Source organism: Myotis davidii, unplaced genomic scaffold (genome assembly GCF_000327345.1).
Source record: "Myotis davidii unplaced genomic scaffold, ASM32734v1 scaffold30, whole genome shotgun sequence".
NCBI classification, from domain to species: domain Eukaryota; kingdom Metazoa; phylum Chordata; class Mammalia; order Chiroptera; family Vespertilionidae; genus Myotis; species Myotis davidii.
This window is the reverse complement of record NW_006282874.1, coordinates 774,684-796,267: the sequence shown is the minus strand read 5'-3', so window position 1 is coordinate 796,267 and position 21,584 is coordinate 774,684. Positions and strand designations below refer to the sequence as shown.

Genomic DNA, 21,584 nt, shown 5'->3' with positions numbered 1-21,584 from the left:
CGCGTCTTCAGTGGCCTCCTCTGGGCTACTGATCTGGGGCGCCGACGCCGACTTGGTCAGCTTGGTGAGCAGCGCCAGCTCCCGCTCCTCCTCCTCAAAAGGCAGGGAGCTGATGGAGGTGAGGGACGCCTGGATCCCGCTGGGCAAGCTCAGGCTGCTCTCCGTGTGCCCGCCCTCCAGGGAGTTCCTGTGCGGGGTGTGTCTGCGAAGCAGCGGGTGTGACACTTCCCGGTCACTGGGCACCTCCAGGGCCCGGCCCCGGGCCTCAGACCAGGCCACGGAGCTCGGCTCACTCTCAATGCCCGAATCCGAGATGAAGGAGAACGATCTCTTGATGACCCCGGACAGCACGGACCCTTCCTCCTGCTCCTCTGGGGGAGGGTCCCTCGGGGCAGCCCTGGCCTCCGGGGGATCCCTCAGAGCAGAGCTCAGTGGCCCACAAGGCTCCCTGGGGAAGGGCTTCAGACTTAGCAGCAGCGTCTTGGCCTCCTGGTCGGCTCCCTTCCCGGGAGCCCTTGACTCCAGGAGCGGGGTTTTCTCCCACGAGACGGCAGGCTGACGACTCCCGCCTGCCAGCACTGTGCTTAGCAGAGTGCTGTCCAGTTCACGGTTCTCACGGACGCGCCCACCCCCGTGCTGGTCACTCGTGGCCACTGTGGGTTCAGCTTGGCCTGGGTGCTTATTGCTGGACTTGACCTCGAGGTAGGCCAGCGTCGGGCCCCAGCCATCCTCTGGGCCTGGACTCCCTCCGGGCGGGTCGTCATCTGCCAGTGAATCCATCCCACCATCAGCCCTCTGGCCAGTGCGACCTTCACCTGCAGGCACAGCCGCTGTGTCCGGGGACTCCCCAATCGTCAGATACACCTGAGACTCGGAAAGCACGTCCGCAGGACTTGGGGTGCCCACCTCTTCCTCTGACGCCGGCCCACGAAGCACCTCTTCATCGCAGCCCATTTGGGGTGGTTTCGGGGTAGGCAGGGTGAGGTTTTCCCGAAAAGATGACTTTCTGTTTACAAGAGGGTCCTCTTCTCTGTCTTTTAAACTCATTCGGGCGGGACTTGTGGCTGGAACATTGAAATTAGGGTAAACACTCAAGCTCTGCCCTCTTAAAAGAAAGAAACAGCAGCAGCAGCACCACCACAACTTAGGAACCTGTGCTCACAACGTGTCCAAACGCCTGACTACCAGGAGAAATGAGGCTGGACTTAGGCCTGGTTCCTGGGAGGTGATCTGAACCCGCAGCATTTCCCAAGCAATGGAATGTCTGTTTCATGGGCCCCGATACTCATGCAACCAGGTGCTGGTGGTGAGTCCTCTGACAGTTTATGCCAAAGGGACGGCTCTGGCCAGGGCTGGCAGTGCCAGGAAAGCCAACCCTGAGGTTAGGTGGGCGGGGCTTTGTGCCAGGAGACACCACGCCAGCCTCTGATGGGGGAAGGTGGGCTGAGCGGGGCTGGTCTTCTATTTTCCTTTAAAAGCTTAAATCCTCCTTATGGTTTTAATAGATGTTGAGGATTATAATCCCCATAGAACATTAACATGGAGTAAGCCACTGAGACACTCCCATAAAAATGCATGGGACTCTGCGAGACCCTCATCGCACCCCCTTACGATGGTTGGGTCAAGGACTGGGATGAAGATCGTAGGGAAATGGGTCTCTTGCTTCGCTGGACACGTTCTTTGCGTCTCGAGAGGCTGAGCTAATTTCCCTTCCCCCGGGAGCCGTCCCACAGGCCACAGCAAGTTAGACGTCCTCAATGCGTATCCCAGCATCCTCTCTGCACACATTACAGTACACGCCTACCACCATGCTATAACCCACATGGAATGTAACACGTCTACCCCCATGCTATAACCCACATGCAATGTAACACGCCTACCACCACACTGTAACCCATGGTGCATTTCTTGTTCCCATTGGAGAGAAGAGCCTGTGTTTTAGGAATATCTACACCCCAAGGCCAGCACCGGGGCTGCCATGTGGTCACAGAATCACATTCGTAAATGCCTTGAAGAGAACCGAGATGCCGCTGAACGAGGCAGTGAGCCTCCGGAGCTGGCTGCATTGGTTTGGAAAACCGCACCTTCACCCTCATTTGGTCCCACACACGGTGCACTCACATGTCCTACAGTCAAAGCCCTGTGCTTGGCCATGGCTTAGGGAGAGGGAAGTGAGGATGCGTTATAGTCCTGAGCCAGTCTCTGCTTCTAAGGGTTTTAAGAAATAGTAAGGCCTGGGTGGCATGGCTCAGTGGTTGAGCATCAACCTATGAACCAGGAGGTCACGGTTGGATTCCCAGTCAGGGCACATGCACAGGTTGTGAGCTCGACCCCCAGTAGGAGGCATGCAGGAGGCAGCGGATCAGTGATTCTCTCCCATCACTGATGTTTCTCTCTCTCCCTCCGCCTTCCTCTCTGAAATCAACTAAAATGTATTTTAAAAAAATATTGAGAAACATGCAGAACGGTGGCTGGGTCTCCTGCCAAAGGAAACGTGGGCTGTGCCCTGCAGATTGTGAATCCACCGTCTTGCAGGAAGGAGATGAGTCGGGCCAGGAAGGGGGCGGCGTGGGCACAGGCCCTGGCATCTGGGCAGGCCTCACGTATCCCATGTGGATGGAGCAAGAGTGACCAGAGGGAATGGGGGTGAGGTTAGACGGTTAGATGGATGCACCTGAACGCCCTGTGTAAATGTGGAGTCTGGGCCTCCTAGTACAGGCAGCAGGTGATTGGTGGGTCCTTGGAGCAGACGTAACAGATTGATCAGATTTATCCGGGACGGTTGGGATGGGACGTAGGGAGGCCAGTGAGGAAGCCCGATGCTGCCCGAAGAGCAACATGCTGCTTTCACTTCTATGACTGAGGAACGATGAGAGGAGCAGAGGGTCTCATGCAGAGAGTGGATGTAGAGTGGGTCACCTGAGAGCCGCATTGCAGCCGTCATACACGGTGTGGACACTAGGTGGCAGGGTTCACCTGAGAGCCAAATGCATCCTCCTTCCTGAGGCTGTGCTGCCCTGGAAGTCACCTGACTTTTCAAACAGGCTACAAATCTCAGCTCTCAGCCGCCCCGAAACATCGATAAGCGAGAGACCCAGGGGCTGGCTGCCACCTGCACGCACCCTGACCAGGCCGGGGATCGAGCCTGCAACATACATGCCCTTGACCAAAATGGAACCGGGACCCTTCAGTCCGCGGGCTGACTTGCTGTCCACTGAGCCAAACCGACTGGGGCTTAAGAAACCCTTTCCCTCACCCGGTCCCACTGCCGTTGGGACGTGAACAGAGCAATGGACAGGGCCCCTGGTAAGCGCTGTTCTTAAGTCTCCAAAACCAAGACACACCTGGCATGGGGCAGTCCACGTATCTGTCCTCGAAGATGACGGGCAGGGTGCTGCCGTCGCCATCTATGTCCAGGCACTCGGCGGGCAGCGGGGGCATGGTGCTCAGGTACTCGGAGTTCCGCAGGTCCAGGGACAGCTGGCTGTGCGACTGCACCCTGGGGGCACGGCCCGGGGAGCATCCGAAGAGTTACAGGCTTTCAACTGGCCGCCCGCCCCCTTCTCCCAGGAAAACCTTCAGGAATGTTCAGCACACTGGGACCTGACCTCGCCGCCTGTCCGCCGCCCTTTCCTCCCCGCCCCCATGGCCCTCGTGGGACTTGTGTGGCCAAGGCCAACACGTCTTGGGGACGCTGTTCTGCTCGCCAGGGAATCCGGAGAGGGGAGGACCCCATCTGTCAACCCTCTGACTTTTCTGAGTAGGTTTTAATTTTTTCTTTAATTTTGGAGAAAGGGGAACTTAAACATTCATCAGTCCCCTCCATGAGGGAGTTCCGTCTTAAATCTTATGCTAAAGGCATTTCACAGCCACGGCGAAGTCCCTGGGTCTTGTCTCAAATACTTATGGTCTCGCCGCAGGCGCCTTCCGGGGCCTGGGAGCCGGGTTCTGTCTGTAGAACCACAATGACACTCGGCACGAGGAGGCAGGGCTGGGACCCTGCCCCGCCAGCCTTGCCTCTGCGGTCCGCCGACCTCCCCCCTGCACAGAGCACGCAGCCCGGCGGGCAGAGGCGGGAAGACCCTGCTCCCACAGGGCTGGCGGCCAAGGGCGAAGGGCGGCGGCGCGTTGAACAATGCCGTCTCGGGTGCAGCCTCCTAGGGTGCGGCGCGGGCGGGAGGGCTACTCACAGGTTCTCCTGGAAGGTCAGGACGGCGAGCTTGTGATGCTCCATGTAGAAGAAGGCCTCGGAGAACCTCCGCACCTGAGGGCGAGAGTCACATAACCGTTCCACTCATGGGCAGGTGTCCCCTGGTGTTTATAAGGACATCGAGGTCCCGGACGTCAGCCTCAAAGGGAGGCTCTGAGCCCACCCCCCAAGTTCTGGAACAATCTTTCTCTTCCCCCGTAGGGGCCTCTGTCACTCACAGCTCTCACCCCAGCACGGCTTATGGACAGAGGTCAACGCACGTTTAGGAAGCGGTTCTTACATCGCTTTCTGTCATTTTTCTACTTAGGGCTTATTTCTCCGACTAGAGTATAAGACATGTGAACACGGAGACCATAAATGCATGCAGACGAAACAGAATGTGCAAAGCCAGCCATGCACGGGCGTCCCCAGACCTCTGCAGACTCAGCCACGGGGTCCTCCCGCTGTGCGCGAGGAGACGGCGCATGTCCCCAGACCTCTGCAGACTCAGCCACGGGGTCTGATGCAGACGGCGCATCCACGCTCGCAGCACGAAAGTACGCCAAGAAGGATGTCTACGTTTTTAAATACTTTTCAAAACACGTGTGATACCCCTGCGACGGACTCTGCTCTCATCTGGCAGCCGAGGGAGGTGTGTCATGAATGCAGAGCCAAGGTGTGAGAGGCTAAGTTCAAAGACATCTCATGCCTGTGCAGGGGGTGGTCTACCCCTGCCCCACCCGCCATCTGCAGAGTCAACCCCAATTCCCATTCTGCCCAACAGACCCCCTGCTGTGGTCCCTCACCCGCAGGGTGTGATGCTCCTGTGTGAGGTAAGCGGTCACGTGGGCGTGCAGCGTCACCGTGTCGAGGAACTGGGTCCACAGGGCCATCAGGTGGGCGGCCAGCCAGGCGAGGTCCTTGCTTATCTGTTCGGCTATCTTCTCTGGGTTGTTCAGCATCTGAGGGGGCAGAGCGGCGGCGGTAAAGGCCCCTCCTCCAGGAAGCGACTACAGTCTCCTCCCTGGCGTCTTCACCAACTTCCCCATTGTGTGTGTGTGTGTGTGTGTGTGTGTGTGTGTCTTTATCGTTTTCAGAGGGGAAGGAAGGAGAGAGAGATAGAAGCATCAATGATGAGAACCATGGATCAGCTGCCTCCTGTACACGCCACACTGGGGATGGAGCCTGACACCTGGGCATGTGCCCTGACAGGGAATCAAATCATGACCTCCTGGTTTATAGGTCAAAGCTCAATCACTGAGCCACACCGGCTGGGCTCAGCTCTGATTTCTTTACCAAGTGAGCAACCATGTCTGCCTGGCATAACCCCAGCTGTTCAGACTGGAGAGGACGGTTCTCCCATTACCTGTAGCTCCAAGCACAGCCGATTCAGTGTTTCTTCAATAGCGAGGGACTCTGGGAAAAGAAAGGACAGTGCACAATAAGACGGACACGCCCTGGCACGCAGCCACTGCCCAAGGACTCTCTTTCCGTCTATCCCTACTGCCCTCTGGCTCCGGGTGGCAAAGGGGATGAACCTGACTTGGAGCCTGTGATGTCACCCACCACAAAGCCAACAAGGGCTCCTGGTGCAAGTTCAAAGTGACTCCACCTTCTTTGGTGCCTTTGCAAGTACATATGGTGCACACACACTCACACTCACACACATATGCTTCACACATGTGGGACCAGGTTTGCATCTCCATTGCACTGATGATGATTGGAAGTCCAGTGAGGTGGAGCCGCAGAGCCGAGAGAAGCTGAGGGACCCGGGGGGTTTCTCTTGTTGACCTTGAATCCCAGGCTAAGGACCTGGCTTCTGGTCTAGGGGCACAGGGGCCTCATTAGAGGACTTTGAACGGAACCTTGACATTCCACCTGCTGGGAGTGAGTAGCATGAAGCCAGGACCCTACCCTGGGAGTCATTGCAGGACCCCTGCACTCCTGACATGGTGCGGCCACACGCTGCTGTGACCCTGAGCCATCATTTGACCTCTCTGAGCTTCAGTTCCACCATCTGTCAATCAAGAGGTCCAATGGTCTCCACAATGTCTGGTGATGGGCAGGAAGCAATTCATCCCCAGAAAACTATTGTGAGGCCACTGAGGTCTCTGTGGTCATCCATGTTAAAGGGTATATTTGTATTTATTTCTTATTATTTCTTTATATATGTATTTATTTCTTGTGCACTCTTGTAATTTGCAATGCCATAATTATCACCTAATTAAGACAAGGCTATAAACTACCATTATGTTCCAACAGTGTCAGGTATACAGTAGGTGATCAATAAAGGTTCGGTGGGTGAGTGAATGAATGAATGAATGAATGCATGCATGCTTCTCGAGTTGCTTATGTCTTTTCTTCCTACATTTGCACATCTAAGATTCCCTCCTAGAATGGCACACAGAACAGAAATACCGACCTGAGTAACCTGGTTACTCGGAGGTTTACTGAAGCGTGAGAACTTGCTCGCACCCCAGTAGACAGAGAAAGGGCTGTGGGATGCGTGTTCCCTGGGCCGGCCCTTACCCAGCTCCATGTGTGGCAGCTCTGGGACATCCCTCATGATGAGCAGGAAGTAGGCGCGGAGCCCCCGGTAGGCGTGCAGGAGCAGCAGGCACAGCCCCCGGTGCCACTTGTGAGCGCGCTGCATGCAGTTCTCTGAGGGCACGTAGAAGCTGCCCTGCTGGGACAGAAACCAAAGCTGAGGCCCGTCGCATGGCCTGGGCCTGCGGGAAGTGCCCTGTGTGTGGGGGACAAACACGCCATGTGCCGAGCTCTGGCTCCCCACCGTCACAGGAGGACGGTGACAGTGACAGTCACACTAACAGCAGGGGGGGGACAGAGGTGACCGGCCTCGCAGGCTGTGACAACTGAATGCACCCAGCACGGCCTCTCCCCCGACCCCTAGGAGAGGCCATGGCAGTGGTTCTCAACCTTCCTAACGCCGCGACCCTTTAACACAGCTCCTCATGGTGTGGTGACCCCAACCATGAAATTATTTTCGTTGCTACTTCGTAACTGTAACTTTGCTACTGTGATGAATCGTCGTGTAAATATCTGATGTGCAGGATGTATTTTCATTGTTAGACATTGAACATAATCAAAGCATACTGATTAATCACAAAATAATATGTAATTATATATGTGTTTTCTGATGGTCTTAGGTGACCCCTGTGAAAGGGTCGTTCGACCCCCAAAGGGGTCGCAACCCACAGGTTGAGAACCGCTGGGCCATGGGGACAGACAGGGAGGCTCCCTTTCCCAGGGAGATGAGGAATTCAGCAAGGCCCTCAGGCAAGGGGGGCGTAGTGCCCCTGCTGAGGAGGAGAAACGCGCACTAGGAGGAAGGTGGGAGGTGACGTCATTGGTGCTGGGCGAGCGTCTGTGCGAGGCTCTGAGTGTGCACACACAGGGCCACGGACAAACCCGGTTTCCCGTTCTGAGGTCCCTGCTGGTTTGAACCTAAGCAACACATTCCACACACAGGGACTGGAATCAAAAGACTTTCCCATTTCAGAAGCAAAAATTTCCATCTCTCAGACGTCTGTGCTCACAGGCACTCGGGGGACCCACGCCCTCCCATCCCCACTCTCTCCCAGTGTGTTCAGACCGGACGTCAGCGCGGCTGTAGAAAAGCTAACAGGGCGTGTAAGCAGGTGCGTGTCGGACTCCCCAGGTCTCTGGAGCAAGAGGAACCCACTGCTGACGAGGCATCTGAAGAGTCCTACCATCTGCTTCATCTCATTGGATCGTCAATTCTGATTTTCAAAATGAACAGAAATATGTAAACATCTCCATATTACCGAGGAAACACAACATAGAGTGCCTCATTCACCAGAACCACATCATTCCTGATGGATCCTTGTAGAATACGTCCACATGCCTATGTGCATACATGGGTGCATGTGCACTTCATATGTGCAGGTGTGTCCTGAAAGCACACACATATGTATCCACAATTTGGCGAATGCTCTGGACATTTCTCTGTTCCTTGCTGTGACCACATCTCATGCCTTGGAGTTCTTTCTTATCAGACCAAATAATAAAGAATCCAGCCCTAGCCCATTAGGTTCAGTGGATACAACATCAGCCTATGGATTGAAAAGTCCTGGGTTCGATTCTGGCCAAGGGCATGTACAGGAGGCAACCGATCGATGTGTTTCTCTCACATCGATGTTTCTCTCTGTCTTTCCCTCTCTCTAAAAGAAAATCAATGGAAAAACATCCTCAGGTGAGAATTAAAATAAAATAAAAAATAAGTAAATAATACAAACTCCTATTTCCACTTCCCAGATCAAAAGACTGTGGCTCAAAGAGCCTAATGACTTATACGCAGCCACTCCGCTCTGCCGCAGGGGAAACACTCCCCGAGCGGAGTGCGAGCGGGGGAAGGCCTTTCTCGGTGCGCCGCCTGGGCCTCCGGAAACCGCGGCTGGCAGGTGCCGGCCGGTCTGTGTGCACTGACGGAGGCATTCATTTAGTCCCGCAGTGCCTCCGTCAGCGGTGACTCAGCAGAAATAAAAGCCGACAGGGGGTTCATAAAGCCGTCAGCTCCAGGGGGAATGGGTCCCTAGTCTGCCTGCTTCGAGGAGCCCCGAGGCCCCCGTTTCTGGCCCTGCTCCCTGCTCACAAGGGCACTTTCTTAGGGCTCCTCGGGAGCAAGTCCTCCCTCATCGGTGTTCGTCCTCACCGCCCTTTGAGAGTTCAGCGTGCTGTCCGGTGCGGAGGACAAGCGCACACTGTGTGGCTGAGCATCAGGCCCGACAATCCTTGTTGCTCACTGTTTTCCTTCCTGATTCCTCAACGTGCTTTCCTTTCCTCTCTGTGTATGAGCCTGCTTTAAGCAGCGATTTTAAAAATATACTGTTCTGACTCCAAGGCACTGCAAGGCCAGTTTTATTGACTTCCATTTTATGAAGCAAAGCAACAGAGTGCCCTAAAAATTCAGTGGGCTTGGAATTACAGGAATAGCCTGGGGTCAGGGGGTCAAGTTCACCTCCTCCCAACTCTCACCAGCTGCAGCACCTTGGACAGGGCCCTCGCTGCCCTCTTTGGGCAAGAGAGCAAGAAGAAAACTTCCCATAAGCAGGACAAAGGCATGGTCCATTAGTCTTAGGGTTATTATCAGTAGGAACTCCATATGAACTCTTCCATATGCGATGGCATTTTCTTTAGTGAATCGCTCAATTCCTACATCCCCGAGAGAGTCGGGCTGATTTAAACCTTTAAAAGCAAGAACTCGCTAGTAATCAGATAAGTTGACATATTAACCCTGAATAATTCAAAACCCTCCTGTGAGTTACCTTAGTGCCAATGAATGATGCATCTTGGGTAAATGCATCCGTTGACTATAAGTATGATTGGGAGTCCCACTGGGTTTCTCTCTATTCTCCAGCAAGGCACAGGGCCAGTTCCATACCATTCATCATCATGATCCTAACCGCTCTAAACTTAGTGCCCTCCTCCGCCTCACACCCTACCCGCTAGGGCAGTGGTCAGCAAACTCATTAGTCAACAGAGCCAAATATCAACACTATGATTGAAATGTCTGTTGAGAGCCAAATTTTTTAAACTTAAACTATATAGGTAGGTACATTGTTATTAACTTAATTAGGGTACTCCTAAGGCTTAGGAAGAGCCACACTCAAGGGGCCAAAGAGCCTCATGTGGCTCATGAGCCGGTTTGCCAACCACGGCTCTAGGGGAAACAACTTTTTTTTTTCTTTTAAAATCCTTACCCAAGGATATTTTTCCATTGATCTTTAGAGAGAGTGGAAAGGAGAGGGAAAGACAGAAAAATATTGATTTGAGAGAAACACATTGATTTGGTTGCCTCCTGCACATGCCCCAACCAGGGCCCGGGCCGAGGAGGAGCCTGCAACTGAGGTACATGCTCTTGACTGGAATCAAATCCGGGACCCTTTGGTCCTCAGGCCGATGCTCTATCCACTGAGTCATACCGGCGAGGGCAGGAAAACAATTCTTTAGTTGAAGGAACCTAGGACACAAATACCCAGTTGTGAAATGTGGAGTCCCATTAGGAGAAGCCTTAGGAAGCTAGGAATGTGTGGTGGGATGGGCAGGGCAGGCTTTCTGGAAGAGGTGATGGATGCTGCAGAGCCTTCGGATGACATGCACAGGCCATTGTACAGCTGTGCCTGGTCACACAGGTCTGCAGACAGATCCTCAGCCAAGGTGACCACCGTCGGGTAGAAATTCCTGAACACTTCGCGAGTGGAAATGCTGAACCCATCTGTTCAGACATCCAGTGTCAGCACTTTCATTGCGCCTATTTCATTTCCATGTATTTTTTTGTTAAAGTTACTCCCCAAACGGTGTGCAATGTTCAGCAATTCCGTGAGCCGTAGGCACATGGCATTCTTCATATTTAATTAAGAACATTCCACTACTCACACCGAACAGGCAAATCTAGTTTTCAGAGCATCACAGAACCCCACACTTTCCTGACGAATGTCTTTGTTCTTATGATCTAATTTGAAGGAAGGCTCTGATTTAAGGAAAACCAGTTCTATTCTCCAATTCGATCAGGTGTATGTGTTTCATAAAAATCACCATGTAGACATTTTAAAAACATGAGGGATTGTGTGTCACCCTGGATTCTAACACTGCTTTGCAAATTGCAATTTTTGTGTGCACATGAGCAAAACGAGGAATCATTCTACTTCTATTACTTCTAATTGTAACTGTACTAAAGGAAATGAGACCAGTAAAAACAGGAGCAGGAAAATTAATTCCGTATTGGCCATGCGCCAACCACTCTAAATACATCAACCATGAGAACAAGGGTGGGCCGAGCTCACATAAGTGTAACTACACGCAAGAGAACACTCACTCCAGAGGTATCTAGAGCTGGGTTCGAATTCTGGTTCAAACAACTACCATTGGGAAGGATGCCTGGACTCTCAGATTCTTAGTTTGCTCACCTATAGAATGGGTCTCTTACTTTAAAATGTTCGTGGACGTTAGAAGTCTCGGAGGAGATCACTGCGCTGGCAAAAAGTGAGCACCGTGGGCAGCACAGTCGCTGCTCAGTGAGTATCCCTCCTCCCTTCTGCTTTCTGGGTGCTGGGTTCCCTGCTTCCTGAGGTGTCCCACAGCCACCGAGTCTACACCCCAGAGGTCCCCTTGAACCCGTTCAGTGACCTGCCTTCCCAAAACACACACACAGAGGACAGACGAAGCAACACAGCCAAGACGCTGCTTACCAGACGCTGGCCACATACCTTCTGAAAAATCAAATAGAACCAAACGAGCAAGTGAAAAACCATTTCTAAAATCCCCACAATAGACACAAGTCGAAATGAGCTGCACGCACGGCAGGTGATGATAAACACCCCGGGTGCGCGCTTACTGAGCCAACCCAACACGCGGCCGGGGCAAATGCCATTAATAACCACCCCGCTGAACACGAGCGCCCTGGTTGCCATGGGAACCAAAGGTAATGTTACACCGCTGGTGCTCTGATGGATCTCCTATTATTTCAATATTTGTAAAGTGATTTCTCAGGATGATCGGAACTATCAAATACATTCAATTACGCAGAAGACCGGAGGCAGCCAGCGTGGGGCTGGGAAGATTCCATGGGCCCTGCTCATTTTTCAGGGAAAACAGGACGCGGATCGGGAGGACAGGCTGATATTTTTGAGGGGAGGATGACAACAGCGAGTTCTCCGTTGGCTTCTAGAATCGCTAAGCCTGGAACCTACTCCCGGCAGCTTTCGTCACCGGGGTGTGCGCTGTCCCTCTTGTCGACACCCCAAAGTATTGCTGATACTTTACTGACGGGGGAAGGAGAGTGAGTCCCAGATGGCTCACTGACTTAGACTCGAGGACCACGGCAAGGAAGTGCGGAGTCCCTTTCAATGTGGATTTCTTTACTGCAAGGCCAGGGCCGGGAGTACCACTATTCTTTGCAGGAACCCCTGTCAAGGCTGAACTGCTCGGTGAACAGCTGTGCCCACGTTATGGCTTGTATTTGCTCAGTCGGAGCAGTTATGCGCCCAGAGGACGCAGGGAGCGTTCCTGCTGTATGTCAGAGGAAGAACAGCCTGTACGAGGCGCAGGGCGGGGAGGCGGGGATGCACAGGGCATGGCAGTGTGGGAGGCTGGTGGTGGAACACAGGCCTCCCTCCTGCCGCCTACCTGCCGCTCTGCTCTCCTGGGGGCAGCGCAAATCTGAGATCCAGGGCAGAGAGGCAGGGAGGGGCCTCGGGCCCAGTGCACCCCGTCCACTAGTCTGCTGAATGGATTGCACACAGAGCACAGCGACTCTGTGAGGGTGCTCTGTCTCTCATGCAAACAGCACAGAGGCCTCCAGGGCAATCTCACCCAATCTCCCTTCCATGGGACACTGAGACCCAGAGAGGGCAAGCATTGGACTCAGGGTCACACAGCAGGTTAGTGCTGAAGCCAAGAACAGAACTACATTATCGAAGTCCCTTCATCGAGTGTCCTGCCCACGAGACCACACTGGGGCTCCTGGAGTCACATCCGACTTAATTATCATCCAGTTTAATGATGTGGATCAACTAAAAGGAATATAATGCCAGCCCAGGGATTTCCGGATCACTGCTGTGCCAGGCTGGAAGCTCAAGGCTTTCATAAGCTTATTCATTTAATCTCAGCAACCCCGAGAGGCAGGCATTCCAACCCCTTTTGACAGATAAGCCGGGAGTTGGAGGGGAAATAATTCCCCAGGCAAAGCTGCGGGCTTGCAATGGGTAGGAGAGCGAGCCTCCCTCAGGCCCTAAATCTGAAGCTGTCAGAAGGGGCTGAGGGTGAGGGGCTGAGGACAAAGGGACACACACGTCACAGCAACCCTCCGGCCAGTGCTTGGTCTCACCACCAGCCCCTGTGCAAAGGCCTCTCACAGGAGCCCGTGTGGGAGGAGCTCCTGCTCCCTGCTCCTGCTGGGGCTGCAGTCTGTGAGGCTGCAGTGCGATCCCTTAAGGCACCTGCTTCTTAGGGATGTGGAGGCACAGCCCCAGGGAAGTAGTGGGGGGGGGGCTTCATTCTTTGCCTGCAGCCCCTGCCAGGTGGGTAGGCAGCAGTGGGTGCAGGGCTGAGCCTGAAGCTTTGGATGGGCCCAGATGGACGATGCACGGAAGAGAATCGGGTCCCGAAAGCCACCCATGGAGCTGCGCCCTGAGAGCAAGCTCACAGCTGCACCCACAAATACGCATTCTACCTGACTCCGGGGGAAACGAGGGTGTCTGCTCTGACACACATTCCCCAAAGTAGCCAAGAAGAATGTTTAAAAAGGATGCGTGTCACATGCCTGCTAGGAGTCTACTTCGGTCGTGTTTTGACACATATGAACTCCTGAAACCGCTCTAAAACAGTCACCCCATGTTAGAGCTGAGGAACCTGAGGTGAAGGAACCTCCCGCCCCCAAGTCACCTCGTACTGAGCACGGCAGGTGTCTGAGACCAGACTTTTCTCTCTCCCGTCACCACAGCTCAGAGGGAGAGATGTGGCCGGTCACCCTTGACCTCCGTAGATGCAACAGAATCAGATGGGCTAAGTGAGCCCCAGGGACCCCAGCTGCCACCCACACAGGCCTAAGGTTTCAGAAGTCCCCCAGGGCAGCCCCCCGGCACTCCCATGCCACCTCGGGGAGCCCCACACAACATGCCCCGTGGCCCCCAGAGAACCACATCCTTCAAGGAACCAGGTCAAAGGGGTGCCGCACGCAGACCGGATCCTCAGTGTCTGCCCCAGGCCTGGCAGCTGGAATATGTCTGAGGGAAGCAGCAGCAATTAAAACAAGGGCCGGAGGGACAGGTGACAGGGAGGGACAGACATTACCCAGCGCAAAACAGCGCAACGACTCTCTACGTGGGACGATTGAAGCAGCTGGCGCTTGATTGAATACCGCCCACCCCCCACACACTCAAAGCGACGTTTGCTGGTCTCAGAGCCACTGCCCAGCCCCACGCTGACGTACCTCGGAAGAAGTCGGCTTGCAGTATCCAGCTCCGAAGACCAGGTTCTCCAGGGAAAGGCTGGACTGCTCCGGGCCCGCATCCGGGCTGCCCTTTCCAAGCCAGGAGCCTCGTCCTGGGCGAGTAAAACTGAAGAGGAGAGAAGTGAGGACAGAGAAAGAATGTAGAGCAGTGGTTCTCAACCTTCCTAATGCCGCGACCCTTTTATACAGTTCCTCATGTTGTGGTGACCCCCAACCATAAAATTACTTTCGTTGCTACTTCCTAACTGTAATTTTGCTACTGTTATGAATCGTAATGTAAATATCTGATAGGCAGGATATATTTTCATTGTTACAGATTGAACATAATTAAAGCATAGTGATTCAACACAAAAACGATATGTAATTATATATGTGTTTTCTGATGGTCTTAGGCGACTCCTGTGAAAGGGACGTTCGACCCCCAAAGGGGTCACGACCCACATGTTGAGAAAGATGATTCCACCAAGTCAGTTCCTTGGGGAAATGGCTGGGGAGCCCACAAGACAAGTCCCATAGAAGGGGCGGTCCTAGTAGGATCATGGCTGTCAGACTGCTGTGATGAGGAAGCCCACAAGGTCGATGCCGGTTGGAGATGCTGTAATCTGTTCCATGGACAACTGTACAGGCCCCGCCCAGCTCGGCAAGTCAACAGGAAGACCAGCTGATGGGCGTGAAGGCGATGGTCACAGGCAGATGAAAGGGGATTCAGAAGCCGACGCAATCACTTGGATTTCTCGTATTTGGGCTCATGACCACCTCCTTCACCTTTGTGATTTTCCTCCATTGATGGAGTGACAAAGCCTCCGTGTTCTCATGGCCTCTTTCTCTCCATCTCTTTTATTCATTACCCTAACCTCAATTGTCTTCCACTGTCAAGACTATTTTATGGGCATTCTTCTTCCTGCAGGGAGATTCCAAGCCTCTGATGGCAAAGAGGCCCTGAGGATAAATACCCTCAGATGACATCATGAAGCACAGGTGCCCAGGAGGGACTCTGCAAGGGAGGGAGATGGTGGGGAGATGAAGTGAGCACTGTATTTCTGCTTCATTCACATAGTCAGGTATTCAGTGGGCGCCTGCCATGTACTGGGCTGAGTCGGGGTTACAGTAGCAATGTGATTACGGCACAGCCCTCAGGGTAAACACACTTTGGTCTAGAGCAGTGGTCTCTAACCTTTTGTTGGCCATGCCCCACCTAAGCATTTTTAAAATCCTGATGCCCTATCCCCCAGTGACATAGAATTCTTATTATTCAAAAAGTGACTCCTAGTCATGTGTAGGAAGCTCAAAAGGCCATTAACTTGGTCTAAACAAGCTTCCAACGAACATGGCATCCGTGAAAGAGAAAAATGAAAGAACGAAAGGACAGCTGAAGTACTGAGGAAGAAATCACTAAGGAACTGTTAAAAAATAATAATAATAATATGAAGTGACATGAAGAAATAGCAAATAAAGTTTCAAAAATATAATAGAGACCTGACATGCATAAATGTCACAACATATGTTTATATGCTGCATATGAGGCCCCTAGAACCATAAGAAATGCAAAAAATTCAGTTAATAACTCATTCTCAAATTGCCCCCCTTAAAAATCAAATTGCCCCCACCCCCTGTGGGGAGTGTGCCCCACGCTGGGAACCACTGGGCTAGAGAGAGGCAGGAGGAATACGAGAGGCGAACTCAGGCCAGTGAGTGTAGAGCAGTTTATAAGCCAAACTGGGTGGAAGGATGAGGAGTGAGGGATGTCGCCCAGTCAGAGTGTGGACAGATATTAAGAGGCAGCCAGTGTGCCCAGGCGGCCAGGGTTCAAGCCCAGCAGCAGCGCCTATCAGCTCTGTGACAAGGGAGTAGGTTATTTTTATTTTTTTGTTAATCCTCACCTGAGGATATTTTTTCCACTGTTTTTTCAGAGAGCAGGAGAGGGAGAGCGGGGGAGGTAGAGAGAGAGAGAGAGACATGTGTGAGACACACACATTGATCGGTTGTCTCCTGCTTGCACCCTGACCAGGGCTGGGAGGGAACCTGCAACCAAGGCATGTGCCCTTGACCAGGAATTGAACGTGCGACCTTTTGATTCCAAAAAGCACAGGCTGACACTCTAATCACTGAGCAATGCCGGCCAAGGCTGGGAATTATTTTTAAACATCCTGGGGCCTCTGTTTCTGGGGGTTATTATGAGGGTTTCATGGGGCCAGACGAGTGCAGCTTTAAGTGCTGTGGCTGATGAATAGAGATGATTCCATAAAGGCCTGTAGCTATTGCCGGTCACACCACAAAGGAAATAAAATCTAACGTGGTCATTATTGTGGTTCTACAGCTATTGCTGATGACACCACAAATCCAATCAAGGGTAATAGACTCTTCAGGCTGATTTGCTTCTAACTGAGATATGAAGCAAGTGTCCAGCTTGCTGGGAAGGAACATTCCAGAAGAAATATAGCATACATTTGAGCAAGGAGACGTGTGGCACATTCGGGGGACAAACTATAAATTAATAAAATAACTCACTGCCTGGGTGGCATGACTCAGTGGTTGAGCATCGACCAATGAACCAGGAGGTCAGAGTCTGATTCCTGGTCAGGGCACATGCCCCGGGTGCAGGCTCGATCCCCTGCATGGGGGTCATGCAGGAGGTAGCTGATCAATGATTCTCTCTCATCATTGATGCTTCTCTCTCTCTCCCTCTCCCTTCCTCTCTGAAAGCAATAGAAATATAATTTTATAAAATGCCTCATTACCTGATGAAAGCGAGGTCTTGATCCATTCAGTGGATCTGAATCCCTCAACTGACACCCGATGGTCCTCGAGGGGGTGAAACTGGGTCTCTCCTCTGTCGGCCTCAGGAAGGGACGGGTCTTTCTAGGCTAAGTTTTCATTTCACACCTGCTTTCTTCTGATTGGATTTACCCGACGCCTTGGAAATGGCTTTTCTAGAAAAGCCAGGGCTTGCCCTATTTGACAGGCATTTCCTATGAAATTCAAGAGCTGTCTTTGTTCCCAGACACTGTGAGCGAACAAACAGAGCCCTTCCTGCAGATGAGAGGGCGGGTGCTGGTCTATTTTTACCCCCGAGGAGGAGCCCGAGCCAGTGTTTCCATCGAGCTCCTCTCCTGCGAGTGGGGAGGCACCAGCCCTGCCCTGCCCTGCCCGGCCACTGCCCGCCCTGAGAATCACGAAACCTCGATGGACAGGACCCGTTCCTGTTAGAGAGGAAGAGCAGGGGTCTCAGGGCCGTCGCCTGACTTCTCGAATAGGCCCACTGAGGCACAGCCGAGCCAGGTGTAGCAGCCAAGTCTTCGGGTTGGGTCTCTTATCCGACCTGGGCCTGTGCCCCCTGGGCTCCTGGTGCCCTCAGCTGCCCCGCCCACCTCTCCCTGCCCGGCAGTGCGGCTCTGCGCCCCACCCGCAGCCTGGGAGGAGCATCTCTGGTCAGTGCTGACCGACGCTGCCACCTCCGTGTCCCTCAGGCCCCCTCCATGGTGGTGTGACCAGCAGGTGCCCTCGGGCTCCCGGCGCCGTACCTGATCAGGGGCTGCTGCAGGGCCACCAGGGCGGCGTGGACGGTCACTGAGATCACCGACAGGTGGAAATAGTCGAACATGACGGGCACCTGGTGGTGCAGGCCTCGGCGGGGGTGGAAGTGTAAGCCGAGCGTCCGGCTGCTGATCACAGGGGCCCCCGCCGCGTCCCGCAGCCTGCAAGGCAAGCGAGAGGCTCGGGTGAGTGACGGCGTCATTGCCGCCTCCGTCCAGGCAGATCTGGGTGACAGCCTCACCACGGCCACCCGCCGCCATGCCTCAGTCATCCAACCCCTGCAAAGGCCGTCTGGCGGAAGCTCTTTCCCATGACGGGCAGATGAGAAAACTGAGGCTCGGAGGAGGGGAGAGAGACGTCCCGCTGTTTCCTGGCAGATCTGGGATGTGCGCTCCGCTGTCACTGCCTCCAAGCCCACCGCCAAGGATGAAAGGACAGCCAGACTCTGTCCGAGGCTCGTCTCAGGGGGGACCCTGCCTGGCTCCCCATCCACACTCACTTTATTTCCCGACAGATGGCAGCACTGAGCTGCCTCTGTGAGTCTGCATTGTCCACTAGACCCCACCTCTTAAGACCAGGTGATGTGACAAATTCAACCTCATATCCCAACACCTAGCACAGTCCATGGCAAACTGTAGGAGTTGACCAAATGTTGGATTATTAAAAGGAGCAAGTAAAAGAATGTATGCACCCCTACACTCATTGCAGCCTTCGTTTACAATAGCCAAGATATGAAAGCCACTCCAGTCAGTAGATGAGAGGATTAAAAAGCTGTGGTGCACATATACAGTGGAACATTACTCGGCCATAAGAAAGAGCAAAATCTGCCCAGCCAGCATGGCTCAGTGGTTGAGCATTGACCTACGAACCAGGAGATCACTGTTCAAGTCCCAGTCAAGGCACATGCCCAGGTTGAGGGCTCCATCCCGAGTGTGGGGCGTGCAAGAGGCAGCCAATCAATGACTTTCTCTCATCATTGATGTTCCTCTCTCTCCCTCCCATTCCCTCCCTTTCTGAAATCATAAAACATACTTTTTAGAACATTTTTTAAAAATTAAAAAGAGCAAATTCTTACCCTTTGTGACAGCATGGGTGGACCTAGGAGGTGTTATGCTAAGTGAATAAGTCAGTCAGAGAAAGGCATTTCTGAAGATGTTCTGAGGTTCATGGCCATGAAGCTGCCCCAGGTGGGGAAGGGCTGGGGGAGGGAATGTGGTGCCAGGATTCACAAGTTCAAGGGCACTCACTGCTGTTCGCTGTCCGTGAAGTGCAGGTCCACCTTGAGCTCAAAGTCGACTTCACTCAGGGCCTCTTCCACCTGCAGGAGAAACAGAGCTCGCGGGAGTTCGGGGTCAGGTCTGGGAACTGTGAGTGGGGAGGCTGAATCTGACAACTCAGGCCGGTCTGTCCAACGTCTAGAAGAGCAATCTCACCAGGAAGCAGTGATGTGAGATCACACCGGTCCATGCATGTGCCCGGAACTCTGGTGGGACAGGGTGTCTGTGCGCATTGCATGGAAAATGGGAGGGACTGATGCAGTCAAATTTGGGGGAGAATCCCATTGGCCAAAGAAATGCTAGTTAAACAATTGTTCTACATTGCAGAATCTCAAGGACCTCGTTCCCCAAACAGATTTGACATGAAATTATTATTATTTTTTTTTATTGATTTCAGAGAGGAAAGAGAAGGAGGGAGAAACATCAATGATGAGAGAGAATCTTTGATCTGCTGCCTCCTATACACCCCCTACTGGGGATTGAGCCTGCAACCTGGGCTTGTGCCCAGACCAGGAATCGAACTGTGACCTCCTGGTTCATAGATGGAAGCTCAACAACTGAGCCACGCTGGCTGGGCTGATGTGGAGTCATTCTAAGCAGGAGAACCGTGTCCCAGACCAGCGCCTGCTGGGGGACGGGGAAAGCCACCTGGCTAGCGGTGGGTAACATTGGAGGTGTTGTCACCTCTGCCCACGGGCACCATGTTCAGGTGTATAGGGAGCCCAATGCTGGGGCAGTGGCGTCATTTCCCGAGGTGGCTCACCATCCTGAGGAAGCCCATCCTTTGCCATGTCACCATTTATGCTTTAAGACGCTTCGGCATTTTATGGCCTCGCCAAGGCTGCACCCCTTCTGAGCTTGCCACAGCTCTGTTTGTGTTCATTCGCACTGGCGTCTACCTGTCCCACCTGTCGATGCTCACACACATCTAAGGATGCACCCGCCCTTCCTTGCCCACAGGAAGCACCGCCTCCCTCCCCCGCAAAGGGGAGCTGCTTGCTCAATACCAGACCTCACCACTGGCCCTACTCAGCAGGGACCCCCTGCTCCCCCATAACCCACAACACCCTGCCTGTCTCGATCTTCACAGTCAAGGCTTCCCATTGCTAGTACATTTGTTTGTTTCAGGTTTATAGCCCGGAAGCTTGTGAGCCAAATTCCATCTGAAGACACATTTGGCTTCGTCCTCAGAAAGTTGCAAACATTTCAAAATCAGGCAATTGCACGTTTCTATTATAGATTTCAGCTCAGGAAAGAAAAAAGGAAGGGAGGGCGGGCGGGAGGGAGGGAGACCCACCCCTGATCAGGCCATGCAGTTGGAAGCTCTGCTTGGCTCAGGCTCCCTGAGGCTCTGCCTGCCTCTGCCTGTGGCTGAGCCCGGCAGCCAACCCCCCGCCCATTTCTTGCCCAGCACCCCGTCGTCTGGCATCATTAAGGGACAGTGTCACTCAGATTCCTTCTGGCCCTGGCGCAGGAACAGAGCCGCCACAGGAAACACAAATGCATCTTGAGGAATAAATAAAGCTCATCTCCCCCACCGCTTTGGGCTTCGTTCCTTTGCCAGAATGTTCTCCTCCTGCAGGGATGGCACTGTCTCACCTCTTTGGAAGTATATTCCTGGAAGCTTAACTCAGGCTAAGACATATGGGTGGAATTTATCTTTAGGCCCCCAGTGTTTTAAAATTTGTTGTAAAAAAAAAAAAGCCTTTAAAAGTTAACATTTTGCTGGGTCCAAGGGCTATGAATAACTTCATCTCCGCGCTCTGTTTTGCATAATCAGGAAACTCGCTGTGTACACACAGCCCAAGCGTCGCAACCTCCTGTGCAGCCCCAGGAAGGGAGCCTGGCACGGGGGCCTCCCAACCACCTTGTGGGGGAGCTTTTGCCCGGAGCGAAGATGCACGGAGCGCTCCAGATCCAGGCTCGTGGCAGCTCCTCTGGACTTGGAGGGAAGCCGGGCCGGGACGAGCGGGGCTGGACTGAGCCCAATTATGACTTCACCGATGTCTCCAAAATATTTCACTGCAAGGTGTTCCGGGATGAAGTCACTGCCCTCTCTCACCATTCATTTCATCGCTGCCTGCTGAGCTGAGCTCTGGGCCATCCCTTGGTCCATCATCGGAGGGTCACACACACACACACACACACACACACACACTTGCACTTGCACACATGCACACACACGCTCGTATATGCACACATGCTCACACACTCATGCACACACATTCACATGCACATGTACTGGGTCCTTCTATGGCTCCGCCTTTCCTTGGTTAATGCCATCGCCTCCCTTCAAGGGTCCTTTTCTCCCTCCTTCCTTCCCTTCGGTTCTTTCCTTCTTTCTTTCCTGCACCAGGAAGCTCCTTTGTCCATGGTAGTGAAAGCGCAGCAGCTAGTACTTACTGCAGACTCACTCCCAAGCAGGCAGGGCGCCCCAGCCTCCACATACGGTCTTATCTAACGTGGACAAACCGCTGCGCTAAGCAACACAAGCCAGTCAGGGAACGACCAGTATCGCAGGATCTCCCTCACAGGTGGAATCTGATGAACAAAATCAACTGACGAGCAAAACAGGTCCAGAGACACGGATGCA

The 21,584-nt window shown here is 53.3% G+C and overlaps 1 protein-coding gene across 1 annotated transcript in view; it reads right to left on the bottom strand.

Annotated features, from left to right (window-relative positions):
- Window positions 1-21,584, bottom strand: part of FAM135B (family with sequence similarity 135 member B) — a 97,482-nt gene that overhangs the window by 12,426 nt on the left and 63,472 nt on the right. Inside the window, 9 exon segments of the mRNA XM_006753261.2 lie at window positions 1-1,064; window positions 3,345-3,499; window positions 4,191-4,264; window positions 4,996-5,151; window positions 5,556-5,605; window positions 6,719-6,872; window positions 14,160-14,286; window positions 17,702-17,875; window positions 18,962-19,032. The exon segment at window positions 1-1,064 is cut by the window's left edge and continues 55 nt beyond it. Of these exon segments, the coding sequence (XP_006753324.1) occupies window positions 1-1,064; window positions 3,345-3,499; window positions 4,191-4,264; window positions 4,996-5,151; window positions 5,556-5,605; window positions 6,719-6,872; window positions 14,160-14,286; window positions 17,702-17,875; window positions 18,962-19,032 (2,025 nt within the window).